The sequence below is a fragment of the Anoplophora glabripennis genome, unplaced genomic scaffold (assembly GCF_000390285.2).
Source record: "Anoplophora glabripennis isolate ALB-LARVAE unplaced genomic scaffold, Agla_2.0 scaffold77, whole genome shotgun sequence".
NCBI classification, from domain to species: Eukaryota; Metazoa; Arthropoda; class Insecta; order Coleoptera; family Cerambycidae; genus Anoplophora; species Anoplophora glabripennis.
Genome location: NW_019416717.1, coordinates 1,122,319 through 1,146,047, shown reverse-complemented (window position 1 = coordinate 1,146,047; position 23,729 = coordinate 1,122,319). Strand labels below are relative to the sequence as shown.

Below are 23,729 nucleotides of genomic sequence, written 5' to 3'. Positions count from 1 at the left end.
TGGAATTGTTGACTGACGTTGATTAAATTATCTATTTGTCTGGTAAAATAAACGAATATAGAAACACAACAGGTAATATTACATGATTTTTTTTTTAAATTTTTCTGTAACACTTGATGAATTCTGGAATATAGTCTTTTATACAACTGAAGATTTCTGAATACAAATAAAAAAATATATACACTCCCAATACTATTGTCCTATTGTCCAGTTTGGGTGCAGCAAAATCAATACCTAGCTTAACAATTTGCATTATTAATATTCGAAGACATGAGGATTTATAGTGTACACCTATGAGGATTTAGGAACTAGGATTTCTTAGGGATGCATGAGGATTTCTTGGGAATGCATTAGGGTTTCTTGAGAATTTCAAGGTTATACAAGGATAAAGAAGGACGGACAGGATTTACCACAGATGTACAGGGTGATTCACTATATTTTGACCTCCCCTTTAACTTTTTTGTTTGAGAGTTATAAAAAAATGTAAAATACAAAAGTTGCACGATTTTTTATTAATTAACGTTAATAAAAAATCGTGAACTTTTATATTTCACATTTTTTTATAACTCTAAAAACAAAAAAGTTAAGGTGGCCATATTCCCGGCCGAGAAATAGTGAAATTTCTGGCGTTTTTAGGTACTGAAATCTTTGAAAGTAAAACGTGTAGAACAAAAGTAAGCACAAAAATAAAATCCTTGATGTTTTGTTTATTCATTGTTACCATTTAAATTTACTCAAATAAAATAATAACTAAAAAAAAAAGCGTTTGTAAAACATGCGTTTGCTGTTATTCTAACCCCACATTTTAAGAATTATTTTCACGTACTTATAAATAAAAGTAAACAATTTTGTATGTAGGACTAAGCAAGTAAATGTTATAAGAATATTTACATGTGGAATTATATATAAAAAAGTTAGTATTTTCGAAGATTTCAGTACCTAAAACCTTGATGGTTTGATCGTTTTTTGCACCTGTTTATTCGTTTTACTGCGGCGTCTTTGAAAATACCCAGATGGCATGACATAACATTCCTATTATTTGATAAGCTTTAGATTATTCAGGTATTAAATGTTTGAAATTATTTGTCTTTGCGGAAATCACTATTTAAAGAATATGGGGCCCTTAATGTGGCTTCAAAATATAGTGAATCACCCTATACTGCATGCAATCATTATTCATTTGCGTCTTAAAGGTTGTTTCGGTGTTTCAATATTTCCCAAATTACTCTAAATTTGAAACTGATTGTTACTGTTATATGACGAATCCAAAAGATAAATAATAGTTTCTAACATTATTCAGAGACGCCTCAGTACAGTATTGGAGATAAATATTGCTTCAACTTTCAACAACCAAAAATGTGAAATTTTAGACAATTTCGAAGTAAAAAAGTGGTTCCTAAAATGTCTAAAAAAAATTTTATTTGAAAATTAAATTACATACTTAAGGAAAAAATTGGTAAAGAAGCGACGTGAACAACATAAAATAAATATACCGCAGATTATACATTCAAAAATAAGAAAAAAGTTTTAATAAGGGAGCTGCAGGCTTTGCACCCTTGGAATTCATGTTCGTAAGAACCTTTTTTATATTTTTGAATGTTGAATGTACTATTGGAGTCTAATTATGAAGAATTCTGCGTAAATCCCAGATGTTGGGTAAGAGGTGTTCAAGGAGTTAAGGGGAATTACTCAAAGAATTACTGGGATACAGGAATGTTGGAGGATATACTAAGGAATTACTAGAATGCAATTGCTAATTAGAGGGACATAGTAGGATTTACTAAAGAATTACGGAGCTAAGGAATTCACGTATGATTGTAGATTCTTTTTTAATTTTTGTTGATAGGGGCTGGAACTTGGCGGTCCGACATCCGCAATCTCGCGCAGGTATTTCTCGATGCCTACAGCCATTTCCTTCAGGACATCCATACAGGTAATGTCACGACGGTTAAAATACCACTTTATTGTAGGTTTCATCTGATTGATTATAATTCGGCTCGCTCTCTTAACATGAATCGTTGGATCCACGCCTTTCAAGTAGTTGTGCATCCTGTTAATGAAGAATGCGACGTCCTCGTCACCTCTCTGTCCTTCTGCACAGCGATTGGCATTTGCAGCGGAAATTTTCGAGTTTACCTTGAATTTACTCAGGAAAGCTTGCTCCATGTTTGTATAAACCGGCCACCAGAACTGATGGTTGTCGAACCATTCGCGCGCCTCAGCGCGAAGCTGCGATCTGAACACCGTAAGTTTCATCATGTCATCACTGATTCCAGCAAGAAGGTAATGCTGGGATATTTTATCAACAAACCGAACTGGGTCCTCCTGTCCCTGCCCGAAAAATTTACAGTTTGGAAGTAAAACATTTTGCGAAGCATCGCTTTTGGTGATCTCGGTCATCTTCAGTTCTTCAGCTGCATTCGTGATTTGAGTTGTCATCTGGCGTAATGCTTCAATGATCTCTGACTTGTTGAGTGAAGGTGGTGTTTCTGATTCTTCGTTCGCGGCGAGGCGTTTTGACAAGTCCTTGATAACGTTCACAAACTCGCCTGTCATTCGGTGTAAGGTTTCCACTAAATCCGTCGTTTCTAACTTACTGGTAGGAAGTGGCACTTCCAGATATAGTTTTTCCGGAGATGTTATTTCCGGAGATGATACTTCCGATAATGTTTCTTCGGAGCGGTAACGGTATTTCGCGTACATCTTGCTGACACGACGCGTATCAGGTAGCAACCGAATCCTCGTATTCCTCCTGGTTGTTCCGAATATCGAATCAAAAGCCGGCTTGCGCTTTCTTGTAAGGTCTTGATTTCTTCTTTTGACGAAAACGCACTTGTAAGAATACACAGAACTGGACCACTTCCAAGCGAATGTCTAAAAACCTGGTACCCGAAAAACTGAAACTGTTTCTGCTCTAAAGGGCAGATGCAAGGACTGATTGTTGACAACTAACTCAAATCCATTTACCTGCGTACTTATAAATTGTCTTCCTAGCACCGAGGCATTAGAACTTTACTTACCTGCAGGTATACAATTCTTCGAAATTTCTGGGACGGTCAACAATTTAATTCTGTTTTCGAAGTATTATACCTTACAATGTATGAAGGGTTGATACTAAATGATACTAAATTACTGTACTAAGTATTTATCATTATGGTTTTTATGACTTAATTTGGATACATTTGAAATTCCCAGCTTAGGTTTCTAATTTATTTGCAGTACTTTTCTCGGATAGGATCGGAAATATTTTTTGGCCAGAGGCGGCGACTGTGGGATCTTAAATTACCAGGGAATTTAAATTAAATCCCACCTTTGTATGATATAAATTTCGGAAAAATCACCAACCAATACAATCTGATCCGGTGACAGGATCTTACTTCTATGTTAAGTACTTAACTGCTAACGAAGCTGGTTTTATATCATACCATAAATAAATTATGAATCTAAATAATACAACAGAACACAGAAAAATATGATTATACAGAGTGGTCCCAAGGTAACGGGCCAAAATTCATGGGTAGATTCTCGAAGCAAAAATATTGCTATTTAACCGAACTTACCGTAGTCTAAAAGTTGACACTTAAGAAGATACAGGGTGATAAATGTAAAATATTTTTTTAGTTTTTTTTTCATTTATTTCTTAATAAATGCAAATATCCACACAAAATTTTGGGGTTTGGTGTTCTTTGGGTAGAGAAACTGAAATTTGTTCACATTTTGTTAATAGTTCATAGAGGGCGCTAACTGCCGTAGATTGAATGTGTTGAAAACGACATAACTTTTTTGTACTTTAAGGTATCATCTTTGGTATCAAATTCTTATTTTCCAACTTTTTTTTACACAAAAAAAGGTATACTTTATGAAAGTATTTGTCTCGCACCGTTTTCGAGATATTTGGCTTTGAAACTTCCAATGCTAATAGTTGAAATAATTAAAATAATTTAGAAATCTTAAAAACAAGGGTTTATTTAGAATTGTATAATAATTGTATAAAATTGTGATGAACGGTAAAATAGTAAACATTATTGAAAAATATGCCTTTTTGACAATAATTGCTCAAAATGTCCACCTCTAACTTTTAACACAACACATTTATCAACGCGTTTATTAAAAGATTGTCTTATTTTAAAGTATAAATCCTTAACGCGAAATGACTTTGCAGCATTTAAATCTTGTTGCCAAAGTTCTTCCCAGGTGTTTATAGTTTCTCCATAAACAACTGATTTCTTGTAACCCCAAAAACGTCATTCCATTTCACATTTATGTGCATACATTTTTAACACATCTACATCTAAGATGTAATTTTAATTAGGTACAAATAATACTTAATGGAGAGTAGCATATAAATGACAGCAATAAGACAAGTGGAAAACGTCAATTATTTGATTTTCGTCCAAACTTAAGAAACTTTACCGCTAAATTAATAATAGGTACTTAAGGTGGCCATATCCCTGGCCGAGAAATAGCCAAATTTCTAGCGTTTTTGGTACTGAAATCTTGAAAAATAAAACGTGTAGAACAAAAGTAAGCACAAAAATAAAATCCTTGATGTTCTGTTTATACATTTTAAGAATTATTTTCACGTACTTATACATAAAAGTAGACAATTTTATATGTAGGACTAAGCAAGTAAATGATATAAGAATATTTACATGTAGAGTTGTATATAAAAAAGTTAGTATTTTCGTAGATTTCAGTACCTAAAACGGTTTGATCGTTTTTTGCACCTGTTTATGCGTTTTATTGCGGCGTCTTTGAAAATACCCAGATGGCATGACATAACATTCTTATTATTTGATAAGCTTTATATTATTCAGTTATTAAATGTTTGAAATTATTTGTCTTTGTGGAAAACACTATTTAAAGAATATGGCGCCCTTAAATGTAATTTAATTCAACAGCATTGAACGTTTCAAAGCCAACTATCTCGAAAACGGTGCGGAGCTGCTTTCATAAAGTATACCTTTTTTGTGTAAAATAAGAATTTGTTACCATAGATACATTAAAGTGTAAAAAAGTTATGTCGTTTTTAACACATTCAATCTACTGCAGCTAGCGTCCTCTATAAACTTTAACCAAAATGTTCAGATTTCAATTCCTCTACTTAAAGAACTCCAGACCCCAAAATTTTAAGGATATTTGCATTTGTTAAGAAATAGGTAAATGAAAAAAAAAACTAAAATAATATTTTACATTTAACACCCTGTATCTCTTTAACTATCAACTTTTGGACTAATGTAATTTCGGCTAAATCGCAATATATTTGCTTCGGGAATCTACCCATGAATTTTGGCCTATTACCTCGAAACCACCCTATATGTAATTTTAATTCTTAAATTTACAGTACATTAAATTTGATAAATATTTCAAAATAAGAAATAGAAATTTACCAAATTAAAAGAAATACTTGTTTGATGATATATATTATTATTTTAGGATATCCGGATGTTCCGGTGTACATGTCCTTACATTAATAAGTTGAAATAGTATATTTTTTTATGTAATTCTTAAAAACGCTTAATTTTTTACAAATTTGCAAATCCTAGTACTGTAATTTTTTTAGGTGATAATTTTTTGCAATATTTTTATGTAAAATCTGACACTACGTGATTCTACGTTTCTAAATTTTGCAAAGTAAAAAATGGTTAATGGTATATTTTGTTATTTATCTTCTAATTTTGTTTAATTTCTTTTTTTAGTTAATGTTAAAAATAGTTAGTTTTTCGAATAAATTGAAAAGTATTCTTTTGTTGAAACACTAAGGAGTAAGAGTTATTGGTAGAATTTGCAAAAAATGAGAATTTATGGGGTTTTAAGTGCAAGTAACTCCCGGTATCTCCGCTACTGGTACATATATTTATATAGGAATACGGTGGATTTTTACCTTTCGTAATCATTTAGCATATGTTTTTAAGTTCATATTCAGAAAATATATAAATAGTCAATTGATGTGCAAAAATTAGAGTATCTATTTCAGCAATTTTTCCCACAAAATAATTAATGAGAATGAAGCGAGGGAAAACGCTCTGAAGTCCAAACAAAATTACCGCGGATGTTAACTTTGTTAATTTAAATGGAACTCCCTCTATATTTTTACATATTTGAATAAAAATAATAATAATAGTTTATTATACATTGTATAGGTTTAACTGTACTCAGAGAGCAAAACATGCATTAAAAATATAATGTAATATGTATACAGGGTGTTTCAGTTCGAGTGAATCATATTTTAACCACAAATAGAACTCAATAAATAATTCAGAATTGCCTTATAAAGCAAGGGTCTAAGTCTCACCGTTTTCACTGTACAGGGCCGTATTGGTCGGTCTTTAAAATCATATTATTTACGAAATCTTTGGTATGCTTATAACAAATTGATTCAAATTTGGTGTAGTGTTAACATTTGCACATATGCATAAATTACTGTAAAATTTACAAATTTTGGTAGATCAGTGGCGTAGGAATGGGTAGTAAAGCAGGATTTTTTTACCCCAACTTCTACGTCAATAACCTAATAATAATTTGGGATTCATTTTTAGATTCCGTGGACAATTCTACCTAAAAAAGGTATACTTGTTGAAAATCGGTATAGTGTATCTTTTTACTGAAAATCACAGTTGAATGATAAGAAAATCTTAAATATTCATTAATTTTTTTTACAAACACTAACTAATATTTCAAATATTAAGAATAAAATGACAGTTCCTGATGACAAATAAGTCTATTATTGCTTAGTTGTTTATTCATGTGTCGGATACTGTAATCGGCGCACAGCACTGATTTAAAATTAATATGTAGGTGTAATTTTTTAAAGGAATTATATCTGTTTGAAACAAACGGACCCCGTTGAATGAGCAAGAATACCTATAATTGCTTCAGAATGACACAAATGAAATTTTCGAGAAGGTGCCATTGAACATGCTGTTTACCGCACTGCAGCGCAACAAAAAAATGAGCTCAAAAAAGGAATTCACCATATTACGAATGCAATAAATAATACACAAGGGATTATATTTAAAATTTACTAGTCGTTTTGCCGATGTAGAGGCATTATTTAATATTGTTTTGAATTCTAAAGTAATACGTGCATTATAATAATATTAATTTAAAATTTATTTCCTATCCTTAACTTTTCTTATCAGAAGAACAGTCTCCCATTCACCTGAGATTTTAGGTAAAACGATACACTACCGATTTTGAACAAGTATACCTTTTTTATGTAGAATGGTCCACGGAATCTAAAAATGAATCCCAAATCGTTATTAGGTCATTGGCGTAGAAGTTGGGGTAAAAAAAATCCCACTTTACTCCCCATTCCTACGCCACTGACTTACAAAAATTTGTAAATTTTGCAGTATATTATGCACGTATGTAAATGTTAACACCACACCAAATTTGATTAATTTGTTATAAGCATAGCAAAGATTTCATAAATAATATGATTTTAAAAACTGGCCAATACGGCCCTGTACGGTGAAAACGGTGAGACTTAGAGCCTTGCTTTATAAGGCAATTCTGAAATATTTACCGAGTTCTATTTGTGGTTAAAGTTTGATTCACTCGAACTGAAACACCCTGTATACATAAAAATAACAATAAAAAAAACTTATACAGTAAGTATCTATACAGGGTGTAACTAAATAAGTGTAAAACATTTAAGGGGGTGATTCCTCATCGAAAAAAAGATAGGATCTTTCATATAAAGAAACTTCATTGGAGTATCCCTTGTTAAGGTACAGCCCCTTAAAGGGGGTACATAAAATTTGTTTAACAATTTTTTTCACAAGCACTAAACAAGTTACAATATTGAAATTAACCTGACATTTTCTACTACCAAAAAGACACTTAGCCAGTAATTTATTTGGTTTACCCCATGGTTGTAAGGGGTGGAAAACGCAACCCCTAAAATTTATTTCCAACGTAATTTTTTGTCTTATTATTTTTTTACCATTTAAAAATTTATTTCCGATAGCCTGTTTCATTCTAAAAAAAAATGTCTCTTGAATTTTTTGCCCAAATTAAACCAGTTCGCAGCAAAAAATTATTTTACGAACAAGATACATATCGCCATAAAACGAAAATACGAAACTAATTTATCTAGTAGGCCGCCATTAGCGATACTGACAATTAAATTGGAATCAAGCTGTCAGTTTGTAAATTTTTGAAATTGAAGTAATACTAATTGTGTATTGTTCTGTTCTTAATTTGTTACTTTAATAATTCACTTGTTATTAAAATGGCATACACAAATGAGGAAATGGCTGATATGCATTACGTTTACGGTCTGTCGCAGGGGAATGGGTTAGAAGCTTCTACAAGATATGCTGAAATGTATCCTCAACGGCAGCATCCTTCACATAGAATATTTGTCTGACTTCATCAACGATTACGTGAATATGGTTCATTCAACAAAAGAACGCAGGATTGTGGTCGCCATCGAGAAGTAAGAACACCACAGCTTGAGGCAGCAGTACTTAATTTGATAGAAGAACAACCTACTACCAGTACTAGAAAGATTGCTTTCCAGCTAAATGTTGATCATATGACGGTATTTCGAATTTTAAAGGAACATCTCTTATACCCTTACCATCTGCAACGAGTACAGGCACTGTTACCGCGAGACTTTCCGAACCGTCTTGAATTTTGCAATTGGATGCTGGAAATGATTAGAAGAAATCGTGACTTTCTGAAGACGATCGAATTCACAGACGAATGTAGTTTTTCTCGGGACAAGATTATTAATTTTCATAATTACCACATATGGGCTGATGAAAACCATCACGCTATTGTCGAAACTAACCATCAAGAACAGTTTTCTCTTAAGGTGTGGGTCGGAGTTATTGGGGATTATTTAATTGGGCCTCATTTTCTACCTCCTCGATTAAATGGTGAGGCATACGTTCAATTTTTAAGAAAAGTGCATCCCCCCGTACTGCTGGAGGAAGTTCCTTTGGGCGTCAGAAGGGATATGGTTTTTATGCATGATGGGGCTCCCGCCCATTTTAGTCAAGTAGCACGTCAGCATTTAACTGAAACATATGCAAATCAGTGGATAGGTCGAGGAGGACCACAGAATTGGCCCGCTCGATCCCCGGATCTCAATCCTCTGGATTTGTCTACTTGGGGCCATTTGCAGCATTTGGTTTATCGTACTCCTGTTCGCGATGTAGAGGACTTAAGAAACCGCATTATCGATGCGTGCAGGGTAATTAGAGAGACTCCAGGAATATTTGAGCGAATACGTGGCTCAATGCGCCGACGTCTAGACGCATGCGTAATGTCTGAAGGTAGACATATTGAACATTTACTATGATTTCTACATGTTGTATGTTTTGTTATTATTAAATTAGTTTTGATTATTCCCCTTTAATCATTTAATGCAGGTAGTAACTACAAAATAACAGTAAATCCAGTCCGCATTTATGACGATGTATCTCTGTAGTTGTTCGTAAAATAATTTTTTACTGCGAACTGGTTTAATTTGGGCAAAAAATTCAAGAGACATTTTTTTTTAGAATGAAACAGGCTATCGGAAATAATTTTTTAAATGGTAAAAAAATAATAAGACAAAAAATTACGTTGGAAATAAATTTTAGGGGTTGCGTTTTCCACCCCTTACTACCATGGGGTAAACCAAATAAATTACTGGCTAAGTGTCTTTTTGGTAGTAGAAAATGTCAGGTTAATTTCAATATTGTAACTTGTTTAGTGCTTGTGAAAAAAATTGTTAAACAAATTTTATGTACCCCCTTTAAGGGGCTGTATCTTAACAAGGGATGCTCCAATGAAGTTTCTTTATATGAAAGATCCTAACTTTTTTTCGATGAGGAATCACCCCCTTAAATGTTTTACACTTATTTAGTTACACCCTGTATAATAAAATATCAACAGATCGGAACATTTCAGACATTGATGCACATAGACATGTACTCTGGCAGTGAATAAAAAGACTTATCTATCAGATAAGTTTTTAATTTCTTTTTGAACCTTTTAATATATTGTATCGATTTTAAATGATCTGGAAGACAATTAAATATTTGTAGCCCGATGTAATTTGGAGATTTTTTGGTTACATTAAACGTTACTGTTGAAATGTAAAAGTCATGAATATCTTCATTTAATACAAATGAGCGCACATTGTTAAATACATAAATACATATTTCATAAATATACAACGATGTTAACGTCAAAATTCCATATTTCCTAAAAAAAAGTTTACGTGATTCCATAGAAGATATCCCGGCAATAGCCCTAATAACCCTTTTTTGTGCAATAAATACTGTAGGACTAGAAACCGAACCAGCCCAGAAACATATACCATACCATAAAATTGAATCAACTTTTGCAAAATATATATTTAAAAGTTGATTTTGTGTTAATACCGTGCGTAAATTTATAAAAAAAAATTTAATTTATTTAAGCTACTAATTAACTTACCGCAGTGATGCTTCCAATGAAAATTTTCGTCATATAAAGGCCTAAGAATTGTATTGCGTCATGTGAAGGAGGCAGAGAAGTATCATTAATATTAACCGTAATAATTTTTAATAAATTAGTTTTCTCGGCATTAAAAAATAGGTTATAATTATTAAGATAGCTCACAATATTATTTAAAGCGTCAGAACACCTTCGCATCAAAACGTCATGATTTTTGTCAGAAATTACCATGGCTACGTCATCCGCGTAGACAGTGAAATGACACCCCTTTACAGCAGAATTAATTTCGTTAATATATAAGATAAATAGTACTGGGCCCAGGATAGACTCCAATGTCAACATTTAAAGTTCTTGATTTAAAATGAGACTTCTGATTATTGTTTGTTATAGGCAAAGACACAAATTGATGACGGTCACACAAAAATTATTTTAACCAATTTAAAGTAATTCCTCTAACTCCATAGGTAGTTTTCAAGAATGCTAAACAATTTATTATGGTTGACGCAGTCGAAAGCTCGTCTCAAATCACATAATATTGCGACTGGACTATCTCCTACGTCAAAAAATTCATTATTTGATTGAAAAAAGCAAACATAGCTGTATTTGTTGATTTTAGCGGTCGAAACCCATGTTGATGCTCCGAGAGTATATTATTTTTTACCAAAAATTTAAATAGCCTGTCCAAATACGCATATTCAAAAATTTTTGATAGACTGTTAGGCATAGATACAGGTCTATAATTCTCTAATAATAAAGGATTTTTCTTTTTATATAGCGGTACTACTTTATTTAACTTAAAATTTTGAGGATATAGGCCCGAACTGAATGAAAAATTAATTAGAAATGTTACTGGGGTTATGATTAAATTTAATACTAAACGTTCCCTATCGAGCATAGTCGTATAGGATTTGTTGGGTCTATCTCTAACAATGAACGAGATACTATTAGAAAACGAATAGATTTTTTTATTAAGAAAATAAGATATCTTCTAAGGCCTCCTTCAGGCATTTGTGCCTTTTTCCAATTATGTAAGTATTTACAGATTTAGATGTAATATTTTAACTAAATCTCACTAATTAGGCCACGAAAGACCTAATTACTCATGGACAATGTTATATGGTAGGCCGTAACAGTGACAGGTAATGTCATGACAGCATTGTTCTTCTCCATACTCTATTTTAATTTCTATCTAAATATATCAAAATATACAGGGTGTTCCATTTAAATTAATAAAGTTAACATTCGCGGGCATTTTGTTTGGACTTCATTTGTTTTACTATAATTTTCAAAAACTTCTGTATTTCACATTTTTTTATGACAAAAAAGTAATGGGGAGGGGTCAAAATATAGAGAATCACCCTGTACATACTTTACAAATAACAAATTATGTATAACTTAACTTTAAGAACGACTTTTAGACAAGGCGAAAACCTCGCATTCGTGGGAGTAATTTTCCGGCTCGATTTTTTTGCATATTCGTGAGATGTTCCTTAACATGAATCAAGATGATGCCGGCCGGAAATCTGGTGTCCATTTGTTTAAACAAACTTTTTTAAAACTAATTGTAAAATTAGTTTTTTTCACTCCGGTTTTATTTGGCACATTATAAACAAAAAAGTTCCTATGCACTATGCCTCCAAAATTGATAGCTTTAAAGTTATAAACAATTTAAGTTGCTAAAAATGCGAAACTGACGATTTTCAACGGCCGATTTGCGGGTTAAAAATTGTTATATTTGATGTTGCCAGGTACCTGAATTAAAGTTTAAGTTTTTTGGGACCCGTATTATTCTAAAGCCTTGGTTTTTAATTGTTAATAAAACGCTATGAGCCGCGTGCGCGCCTCATACGCGGATTCGCTATTTCGTCTAGCGGCTTCAGCTTATGTTCTTTGAATTTAGCATTGTTAGTACTATTACTACTCATAAAATATTGTAAAAGTTGATTATTTAAATTTATAATTCATAATAATTTTATTTAATTAATTCAAAATTGTACGAATAGAGTACAGAAAAAAAATAAAAGGGCATAAGTGTCAAATACATTTGATTTTTATTAAAGAACATTTATTTAATACTGCATATTATTATCACACATTTATTCAATCGTAAGAGTTCTCACACTGTTTTATTTTACAACCACATAAAGGTACACAAGTGACATAGTTTTTCCTACAAGAACAAACTTTAGTCTTACAGTTTTTTGATCATTTACTTTGTTTAACTAAGTCTTTGAGTAATGGATCTTTGGTAATAATTTTAGGTAATAATTCACCTGTTTCATTTTGATAACCAAAAGCTGTGGAATCCAAATATTGATATTGAGAAAAAATAGAACTTTTCCATATGTACGTTTGTAAAGAAGCTTTTAAGACGTGTAATTTCAATGCATCGGAAGTGCATGGTGCAAATTCACGTATTAGAGACACGCGCGCGCGGCTCATAGCTCATTATTCCCAATTAAAAAACAAGGTTTTAAAATAATGAGAGTCCCAAAATTTCTTCAGCATCTTGTAGGGAGATGTTTAAACTTTAAAAATAACAATTTTTAACCCGAAAATCGGCCGTGAAAAAAAACAATTTTTACAATTTGTTTAAAAAAGTTTGTTTAAACAAATGGGCACCAGATTTCCGGCCGGCATCATCTCGATTCATGTTAAGGAACATCTCATGAATCTGAATATGCAAAAAAAACGAGTCGGAAAATTTCTCCCACGAATGCGAGGTTTTCGCCTTGTCTATTTATCAAGATGTTCTTAGTATAATTTCGGTGCAAACGGACTGTGGGAAACCAAAAATAATTTTGTACCGGAAAAGATGACTAACTCACGCGGATGTTTGTACGCACTTTCACGAGAAAGGGCAAGGTTCATGCGACCACCCGGTACGACTAGCGGCTCGAACTAAACTTCCTTTCCACCCCGTACACCAATGACCAAGGGTCAAACAACTATAACATGTCGATTTTTCTTATTGTCTACTGTTTTCGGACACTCCGTATTTGGGTAGCAAATGCCTAGACGCTGATTCGATGTTCCACCGTGAAATGAATAATTTACTTCCAGCGTTTTTTGGTAATCCTTTTTTAACATTCCTTCGCTGTCTCTGTCCGATACCCTTTTTTCCGTTTTGTTGGCGGCCGCATTGTTCTCTCGCCGGCCGTCGAAAGCGAGACGATGCCCGTCCCAAGATGACTGTTAAAAACGTAATCAAATGCTTGCTGTTCTGCACGCAGAACCACAAAGAAAAATTCGGTGGGTACCTGTGCCGTCGGCTCGGTTCTCTGTTGACCTAACCTTGCCCGAGCGACCGGCGCGGCGGCCGTTTTCCTCTAGTTTTAGATTATTCCCCGATATGGACTTGTTGGTGCGGTGATTTATATAAATGTGCTTTCAGGGAGCATCTACAGAAGGGGCGCCAGGAGGTGGAGGAAGCTCTATAGGGTTAATGGACACATTTTTCAGGCCAAGAGGTTCAATAGGGTAAGTTTTGTAGCCGTGCATATTACTTTTATAACTTTCCTTTCTGCTCTGTGCCCAGGGGTCACTAAAACGACCTGTATACCTAGTGCTCTAAATTTTATCGCACGTTGACAGCACGTTATGCTGAAACATTTCTTTTGTTTTGTTTACGTGTAGAAATAAAAGCAGTGGCGGCTCGTGACATTGTCAGTTCGTGGCTGCTTCATTAGGCGGGCAATAGAGAAAACAAAAAGCGCCGCAGGCAAAATTTTTTAAATTTTGAAGGTCAAATGAAAAATGAATGATAAATGAATCTAGAAATTTTTAATTGCATTTACATTATTGAAAAACTAATGTTCACGAGTAGGATTTTCATTCAGATTATACAGGGTGTTTCAGAAAGACCTCCCGTAAATTCAAGAGGTGATAGTACGACAAAAAATAATATTTTTTTGCCTTATGAACTATATGTCTATATGCTCTTGTTTTCGAGATACAGAGCGACAAAATAAAATTTTTTAAATAGAATTTTTACGAAAATTTCCAAACGGTGCGAAATATTTTTATGAAATTTGGTATTTCGTAGTTTTTAAGGACGCCAAATACGCTGGTCTAATTATTTTTTTGGATATTTCATAGAGGGCGCTAGCTACGCTACATTCTTATTACATTTTAGGTTCTATTTTTTTTGAGGTAAGTTTTTTAGCATTCGGGCTCCAATTTCTATAGTACAATTTTATTTCCTAAAAATAATGTACTCTTGTTAGAACTTCCTAATGTGGACGGTTTTCGAGAAAAAAGGATTTTAATTGAACTCTTACAATATTACGGAGTATAAGATACGAGACTTTTCTCAAAGTAGGCTTATGTCAAAACTTATTGATGGATGTCTCATACACAACGCATACATTCTTAGTAACATTTTAAACTCTAATTAACTTTATATCAAAATTTTAGTGATTGTTAGTGACTGTAGTTAGTAATGACTAATTACAGTCACTACAAAAACCTAACCTCATAAAAATTAGAGCTGAAAATGTAATACGAATGTAGCATAACTAACGCCCTCTATAAAATATACAAAAAATAATTAGACCAGCGTATTTGACTTCCTTAAAAACCCCGTAATACCAAATTTCATAAAAATATTTCGAACCGTTTGGAAATTTTCAAAAATTCTATTTAAAAAATTTATTTTGTCGCTCTGTATCTCGAAAACAAGAGGAGATAGACATATAGTTCATAAGACGAAAAATTATTATTTTTTGTCGTACTATCACCCCCTGAATTTACGGGAGGTCTTTCTGAAACAACCTGTAGAAAAAACAGAAGTATTTACATAACTATTTGGTTATTTTATTAAATAATAAATAGGGATAAATTTCCACGTCACCCCTGGGTTATTATTCATCGACCGTTGCCATTTATTATTATGGGGGTCTTCTCCAATACCCTTAATATATAGTGTTAATTAAGTATTTACAATAAATTCAGCAGACGGTTATTTAAGTGATTTTAAAACAAAAAGTTCATATAAACATTGGTCCGCAGATGCTTCGTTTTCAAGATATAGGGTGTAAGCTTTCGTAAAAGAATTGCTATTTCCGAGGCTATTTCATAAATATCTTAAACACCCTTTAGGTACCCAATTCTGTTGTAATTTGGCAGTGTTATTTGTAGTGTTAAGGAGTTAATTTAATCTTAACTTGATTAGATTTGTTAAGTCCAGTGGTGTACCGAGCGGTACCTTAATGCATATTTTTAATAATATTTCGTGTATGGTACAGGGATATGCAATTAAGTGAATAAATAGCAATTTTTTACAAAAATTTAACACCCTGTATCTTGAAAAAGAAGCATCTGCGCACCAATGTTTATATGAACTTTTTGTCTTAAAATCACTCAAATAATACTATGTTCAATTTATTGTAGGTATATACTTAATTAACACCCTGTGTATAACTAACCTTAAATTAAAAAATTGAATAAGTAACATTAAAAACAAAATGATGTATTTACCTAATAATTTAAAAAATTGCTCGTATTTGATTTAAGAACCAGTATTAAAAAAATATGTAAAAATATCAAAACTAATTTTCATTAGGTAGCCATATACAATATACATTTACATATAAAACAATACCGCCAGCTTTTCGTTTGTGTCCACTTTTAACAAAATATTTTAAATATATTCACATTTGTAAAAGTCGGTCTTTTAAATTTGCAAATTTACTTGTCTTCATAAAATTTGGAATCGGCATTAAGACTTTGCAAAAATTGTTTTTCTATCACCGTCACTGCTAAGTTGTTTAGGCGCTTTTGTGTCATCGTATTTCTTAAATGTTAATGCTCTGAAGACACGAAAAGTTTCTTTCTGTCGAGACACTTGTTGCAGGAATTGTTAAAACTAGGCAAAACAATTTGATGTTTCCGAAAATACCATTTTAAATGTTTTGTATAATATTTCAACCGATTTTTGAACTTCTAAATTACGATATGTACAAAATATATTATATAATATTAAGTTCGTTTTTCAACCTATCTATTTCTAAAACGTTTGGATATATTCAATAAACATTCAAATGATTTTTCAGGAAATGTTTGCATATTTGAGAATCTACTAAAGCAAGAAAATTTAAGTCATGTAAATTCCCAAAATAAGTACTTAATTGAAGGGAAATGCAATCCATAATTTCGTAGTACAGCATTTTATAGCTCGAAAATATTTCTAATTCGTCGCAACTTTTGCCCCATTTACTTCATAGTCCAGTAATATTTTTCGCATAATTAAAAATATTTTTAAATTTTTCTTCGTTCCACATAGCTTTGATAATATTTATCATATCAAGAAGATTGAATTTTCGCGAACTTTCCCGACCTCTTCTCTTTTTGTTAATAATTCCCTTTATTTTTGGTGTTGGGCGACTATTCAAAATTTGTTTTTCTACTTCATTACGTCTTGAAAAAGGCGCTACAAGTAGGGACAAAACAATATCGTGAGCAGGATTCATTATTACGTATGTATACCGATAATATAATAGGTATCTTTTATATTGTTAAATTTAGTCCTTGTTTTGTTGTAAGGAAGTTGTTTTTTATTTACTTTAAATTAATACCTGCCTTGTCCTTTGTCCACAGCAGAATATAGAGCAAATTATTAAGTAAACCCACACAAGAGGCAATGATTCCGAAAATCGAATAATATACAGGGTGTTCCGTTTAAAAAAAACATAAGTTTGGTTCGTGTGTTTGGAACGGCCTGTATTTCTATTTTCATAAATTCATGAAACTCATTTTTATTTTAAGCATTTTTGTCCAACACAAAAAATAAAAAAGTTTATAGTAAAGTAATAAAAGGGGGACAATAATACTACAATGCCTCTATTATTTCAAGTAAACAGCTTAAAAAATAAAGAATTTGTAATTAAAACTTGTTTTCAAACTATAATTTTGAAACCCTGTATTTTCAGACACCTAAAATTTTTTTTTCACTTGATGACTTTAGCTAGGTGTTAGCAACAGATCAGTTGTCCACTTTAATGTTTCAATATATTATGTATGTTGCAAACATTGCTGAAATCTTCGCCTAAAAATAATTTTCAAAATTAAATATTACCAGTCTTAACGACCAATCCCGATGAAATGTAAAACTTGGTTAAATCAAATATCACACCTAAATGAACGGTTTGGCTCCACTGGCTCTGGTGATTGCCAACAGAATGGAAGTTAAATCAGTATCAGCCGGACAAAGTGGATTGGCTGGTGTGATGATATTTTCAATAATTGAAAGGCCTGTTTGAATGGACTAGAAATGTGCATGTGAAAACAACGCGATCTGCGATCGAATGTACAATTAACAAGCATCATTTGTTTCTATTTCGACCCACATTCAGGGAGGGTCCATCAGATACACATAAACAATTTATATTTTATTAAATAACTTTGATTGCGTTGTTCCAATGAAACAAATCCCTTCAAAAATTTTATTCAATGACATATTTCACAATTTACAGATTATACATGTAAATTGTTATCAGTTCAATTTGTTGACCTTCCGTAGCTGGAGCTGAAATTACTTGTGTTTTTAGGTCACAATTTTATTTTATTTTTTTTTTTTGTAACATGCAGTAAAATTTGCGTATTTTGTTAAAATGTGTTTTTACTATCTCTGTCTACTTTCACATTTGTGTAGTTTTGATTTGTACACTTAAATCCGATCATGTGCGGTAACCTTTAGCGCACAGTAGTAATATCTAAAACCATCTTAAATATACCAGATGTCTTTGAAAGTGGAGTTTTAATTTTAAAGGGTTATTTATAAATGCCAAAATAATATGAATATTTCACAAAGAATTATTCAAATAAAAGTTTTATAATAGAGGTATTTATAAACTCAGTAAAAAATTAAGGGAGCAGAAAAATGTCCAAATTTTTTTAGTAATTTTTGAAAGGCTGTTACTTCATGAATAATGGTCGTATCGAGAAAAACAAAAAAGCATCTTGAAACGAATATTCTAGTTTTGTAATCTCGAGATGAAAAATTTTTTTCAGCATACTCGTGGTGCAATCACAAGAAATAATGCAAGGCAACAATTTTACATTTTTTTTTTTCAAGTTGCCCATGGGCTCAGGAGATTTTTTTCTGGCTTAATCAATGCCAGGATAATTTAGCCTGATTCCGCAGCTTCAATTCGCTTTTTTTATTTTCTGTATAATTATTTCTCATTGATATATCGGCTATTGAGAGAAAAGTCAGCCTTTTTTTATCATCGATATTTCATGAACTGATGATCGTACAGCGAACAAAAGGTGGGTTTTGGAAACTTGTATCAATCCTCTTCAAGGGCCTTTTGGTATGTTTGAGAAAATAATATTTACACCCATTTTAAAAAATTGCAAAAAATGGCTGTTTCTGCCGTTTTGGAAAATCAGCGACTACTTTGTAAATATTGCGAAAAGTACCAATATTTGTAGGATTTTTTTTAGCTCGATACATGCCCCATGAAGCCTGTAAATTTTGAAATCAATCGATCGAATTGTTTTCCTTTCCTGAAGTGTCAGTCTTATAAAAAAATAAAGGAATAGTTTTATTGCTCCTTAAACATGGTAATTAAGGTGAAACAAAAAATGTTTTCGTTATTTTTCTCACAATTTCACGTTAAATACTCATCAAGTATTCAAAAAAAAAAAAAAAATCAAAATTTTGAAAAAAAAATTAATTTAAAAAAATCAAATTTTTCAAAATTTGTTAATGTTATCTTTTTTACAATTTCATATTGAATATTTCAACTGGCATTGATTAAGCCATAAAAAAATATTCTAAGCCAGTTTTTAAAAGAAAATTGTAAAATTTTTGCCTTGCATTATTTCTTTTGATTGAATCTTCAAGATGTTTTTTTTTTTGTTTTTCATGATACGACCATTATCCACAAAGCCCTTAAAAAATCACTATAAAAATTTCGAGTTTCTCTGCTCTCTTAATTTTTTTGCTGAGTCTATTTGAAGTTAAAGTAGTTTCTGTAATTATTCGTATGATGATTTTTAATAGTCGTCGCTCTTCAAGATTAAAATAATCGCTTTTGTTGGTTGTAGTGTGGGAAACGTTTGATATTTTCGAGGATGCTGAATCGCCGTATATTTTTAAGAACATCAATTAACACCGAAATATGACACAGACTCAACATTTGTTTACCAAAATAGGACTTAAAAGTACAGTAACCAGAGGTATGAAATAATTCTTACCTGAGTAACCGGGGTAATATGTAAATGTAATAAACAGGAATTATTTTATTATACTATCAATTGCAAATTAATATTCCATTTAAAATTCTTTAATATTATTTTTGTATTTATCCCTACTTAAAAGTTTATCTGCTTCAAAAATTACCTATTTACATTCATTTGCCATGTTTATTTTTGATACAATGAATACCATAGAGGTTTTTGACCTGCAGGTTGTACAAAGAAATTACAGAAAAATGTTATATACATATGTTTTGATAATAAAACAGATAAGGTCTTCTATACAACCCCTAACTGTTTCTGTTGATGCAGCGAACCTGTACAAAATTAATAAGGTATTCGATCACAACATTTATTTTCCAAAACGAAAAATTCTGTGGTGGTTTAATCCATTAAAACAACAAACAGAAAGCAATGAACTCCTCATATTATATCCATTGTAGGAATTAGTAATAGTAATTCTTATCATATTAATTGAATTATGTTTCCTGTGTCATATACGGCTTAACAAATTTATTTTAGTGTGAAGTATGTGGTCGTGATATGCATTTTTAAAGTTTGTACAGTCGTACAGTTTAATTTTTACAGCGCTTGGCATGAAGAAAATATTTTGTTATGTATAATACTAACAATTAAGTCAAAATAATGCAATATTTTTAAACCTACTATAAAATTTTTCGTTAAAAAATATTTTGATTTTTTACTGCTAAACTATTATCAAGTATTATACTTAGATTAATAATAAATAAGAAGGTAGGTAGAGTAACTGCATCAGTAATTGCCATTATAAGAAAGACTTTGTTTAAAAAGGCTCAGAATAAATTGCAAACATTAAAATTTTAGTAGAACAAAACAACTTTGTTTATTAAGGTCTTTTAATAAAAATTCCACTGTTATACAATGCAAACGAGACACCTAGGTACATATTTGTCAACTTTAAACTATTATCTAATGCATCAGACACTGACATTATACAAATAAAAAAAAACTGGTTGCTCATGTCCAGCCATTTCATGTTCTTGCAATTGCCACTAATTTATACTTCATTTTTCAAAAAACTTAGTTATAACAATCTCTATATTCTTTTGCGTATATTGGAAAAACAGCTTTTACATACATTTTTTTCTATAGTATGTCCACAGAAAAGGTGTTGAATAGGAAAAACTTTCTTATTTTTCATTTTATCGAAAAAAGTTACTATTTATAAAAAATTTTGCTGGTTCTTAAAGTATGATTGGAATAGGAAAATTTAACATTTCTTCTACGGGGTATTTAAAAAATTGAAAAAATGGTACAAGAGTAAAGTGCACTTATTTGTGAAGATGTGGAAATAAGTGGCAAATTAAATTATTTTTGCGGAAATGAGAAATAAAAATCAAAAAATCAGAAAAAAAACCCGATTTTCGAATTTTTCTCGGAAATTTTGAGGTTATGTTAAAAAATGATCTCTACAAAAGTTGTAGATTTTTGCATGATCTACAACTTTTGTATTGGATACTTTTTTGTTTGACGTCAACTTTCGCCAGAAATCCCAATTATACAATTTTTATAACTTTTCAACCCTCCGCCGCCCCTGCTCACACATTTATTTTTTTTTTCGTTTATTATAAGCCCCTTTACCATTTCCACTTATAAATGTCCAGGTAACAATTTTCTTTTTTTTCCCTCTACATGAGTTATTTTGATCGGTCTAATAATTTAATTTGTATAAAATAAATTTAATGATTATAAATAAATAAAAGTAGGCCGGTTTTTTCGAAAATTGGTAGGTATTAGAGACTGCCTTTTACTTTTGAACAACTTTTCCTAGTAACTTCTTTCCTCATCTTCACAAATAAGTGCACTTTACTCTTGTACCATTTAAAGTTTTTTCAATCTTTTGTACACACCCCGTACAAAAAATGTTAAATTTTTCTATTCCAATCTTACTTTAAGAACCAGCAATATTTTTTCTCGAGAGCAACTTTTTTCGTTAAAATGAAAAATAAGACAATTTTTCCTATTCAACACCTTTGGTAAACTTGTCATCTTAAATTAGAAATTGGGAAATACTGAGGATCTTAGCTATATTTTTACCATATAGGTATAATTTAAACAATAAAATAAAACAAAAATTAATTGAATTATTTTTTAGCTATAGTAATTGCCATTAATGTTATTGAATTTATACTACATTATGTTCCCAGTAATTGGCACTCTGCCTTTAAATCAAAATCAACGTTGAAATTAACAAAATATTTATAAAATTGTACATTATATTTACAACTAATTCATCTGTAGTGTATTAGCCCGAAAAAACTTTAGTTTTAAAAAAATCATGGAATAATACAAAAAACACACTAACCATCTGAACAAAATGCCTAACAAAATCTCTAAAAGCAGGTGCAGCTTCATCCAAAACTATAAACTTCTAACGAAAGAAGCACGTTTTTTTATCATTGGTTTTAAATGTATGTTGTGATACAGATACGGTTCCACATATACAGCCTATACGATGTTTGTTGAGATTCCAAAGAATCCCAAGAAGACCCCTGCGCCACTTTCTTGGAATTAACCGCATTCGACATCTGAGATAGAAAGACATTTCAGTGCATACTGTGTTTTGCAGTTACGGTGTCGAGTTATTTCATAAGTTTGTCGTCCTGTGCATTTTCAGTGTAATTTCTTATTTATGATTTGTACTGAAAAGAAATAAAAACACATTGTAATCCAAAAAATCTACTTTATATATATTTTTATATTTTGAAAATAACGCGAAAATTCCTAGGCACGCCTCTGCCGCGGTAAATTGTTACAGTAGTTCCGATAACAGAACTTTATTGGCTTATTCTTTTCTTAAAATTTTATCTCAACAAATATCGTACAGACTGTAAGTAACGTGACATGCAATTTTTAAATGAATAATCTTATTTCCGAAATTGTAAGTATAAAGTAGCAATTACTAGGAGAGTGGCAATTACTGGTGCACTTGCCTTATTTGCATTTCTAAAATGCCACTTTCTTAGAATATAATTCCGCATCAAAGTCAGTGCATGGCTAAAAATATGCTCTAATTTCAGACTTGCTTTTTTTTGCAAACAATTATGAAAATATGCGTTTTCACAAATAAATAAATATTTTATTAACAATTTCCTTGAATCGAGAGCAATTAAATGTTCTATTAATTTTATGAATTTTAAAAATTTGTGTCACATTGCCACTTTATTATCTACTAATAAAAAGATTAAAATCATTTACTTTTTGAAACTCTGATTCTTAAAATATTCAACACATATGATGTTGCTATTAAGATTTAACTTCATAAAAATTGCATTTCTTATCATTCGTTTAAAAAATAAATAAAATAAAGAATGCAAATTTTAAGTTTGTTTGTAAAATTTTCTTCCAAATTAGTAATAATAATTTTTAATTTGCTACCTTCACGCAATGAGTACAAAATTTGTAGGTAATGCCTTTCTTAATCTTTAAGCAGGTCAAGAATCAAATATTTACATAAACTAATTGTCCCCAAGAATTTACTTCAGATATTTATTTATATCTGGCAGTTTATATCTGTACCTTCTTGTGTCTTGATCATTTTGTAGTACCTAACAAACCTTGGTGCATGGTCAAAATGTACTTGTTCCTTTTTATCAAAAAAATAGACTTGTTCCTGTGCTTACTGTTCAAGAAAATCATTAAACAGTACATCTTGTTGCAGAGGGCATTCTGCGCTTACTGCAATGACAGGATCTGGGGTTTAGGACGACAAGGGTTCAAATGTATACAGTGTAAGCTGCTAGTCCACAAGAAATGCCACAAGGCTGTAAATAAACCCTGCACCACCGAACACCAGGAACCCGTAGTTAGAGATGATCATAATGGGGAAGCCCAGGCCATTAGTACTCCTGTTAATGAAATCATACCAGATATTAGGGAAAGGGATTTCCCGGAACCTCCTCCAGATGTGACAGGTAAGATTAAGGCTGTCATTTAAAATTTGTAATTCCATTTCTTAAATATAGGCCATGTGCTTTTATATACATAATGTTTCAAACAAAGATTAGGGGGAGAAAACGCAATAGATAATGCTATAAAACCGAGAAATTAGA

At 31.5% G+C, this 23,729-nt stretch overlaps 1 protein-coding gene across 1 annotated transcript in view; it reads left to right on the top strand.

Moving 5' to 3' along the window:
* LOC108904414 (atypical protein kinase C) overlaps positions 1-23,729 on the top strand; it is a 179,714-nt gene that overhangs the window by 143,074 nt on the left and 12,911 nt on the right. The window contains exons 4-5 of the mRNA XM_018706965.1: positions 13,832-13,917; positions 23,339-23,591. Coding sequence (XP_018562481.1) covers positions 13,832-13,917; positions 23,339-23,591 — 339 coding nt within the window. The remainder of the gene's footprint in view (positions 1-13,831; positions 13,918-23,338; positions 23,592-23,729) is intronic.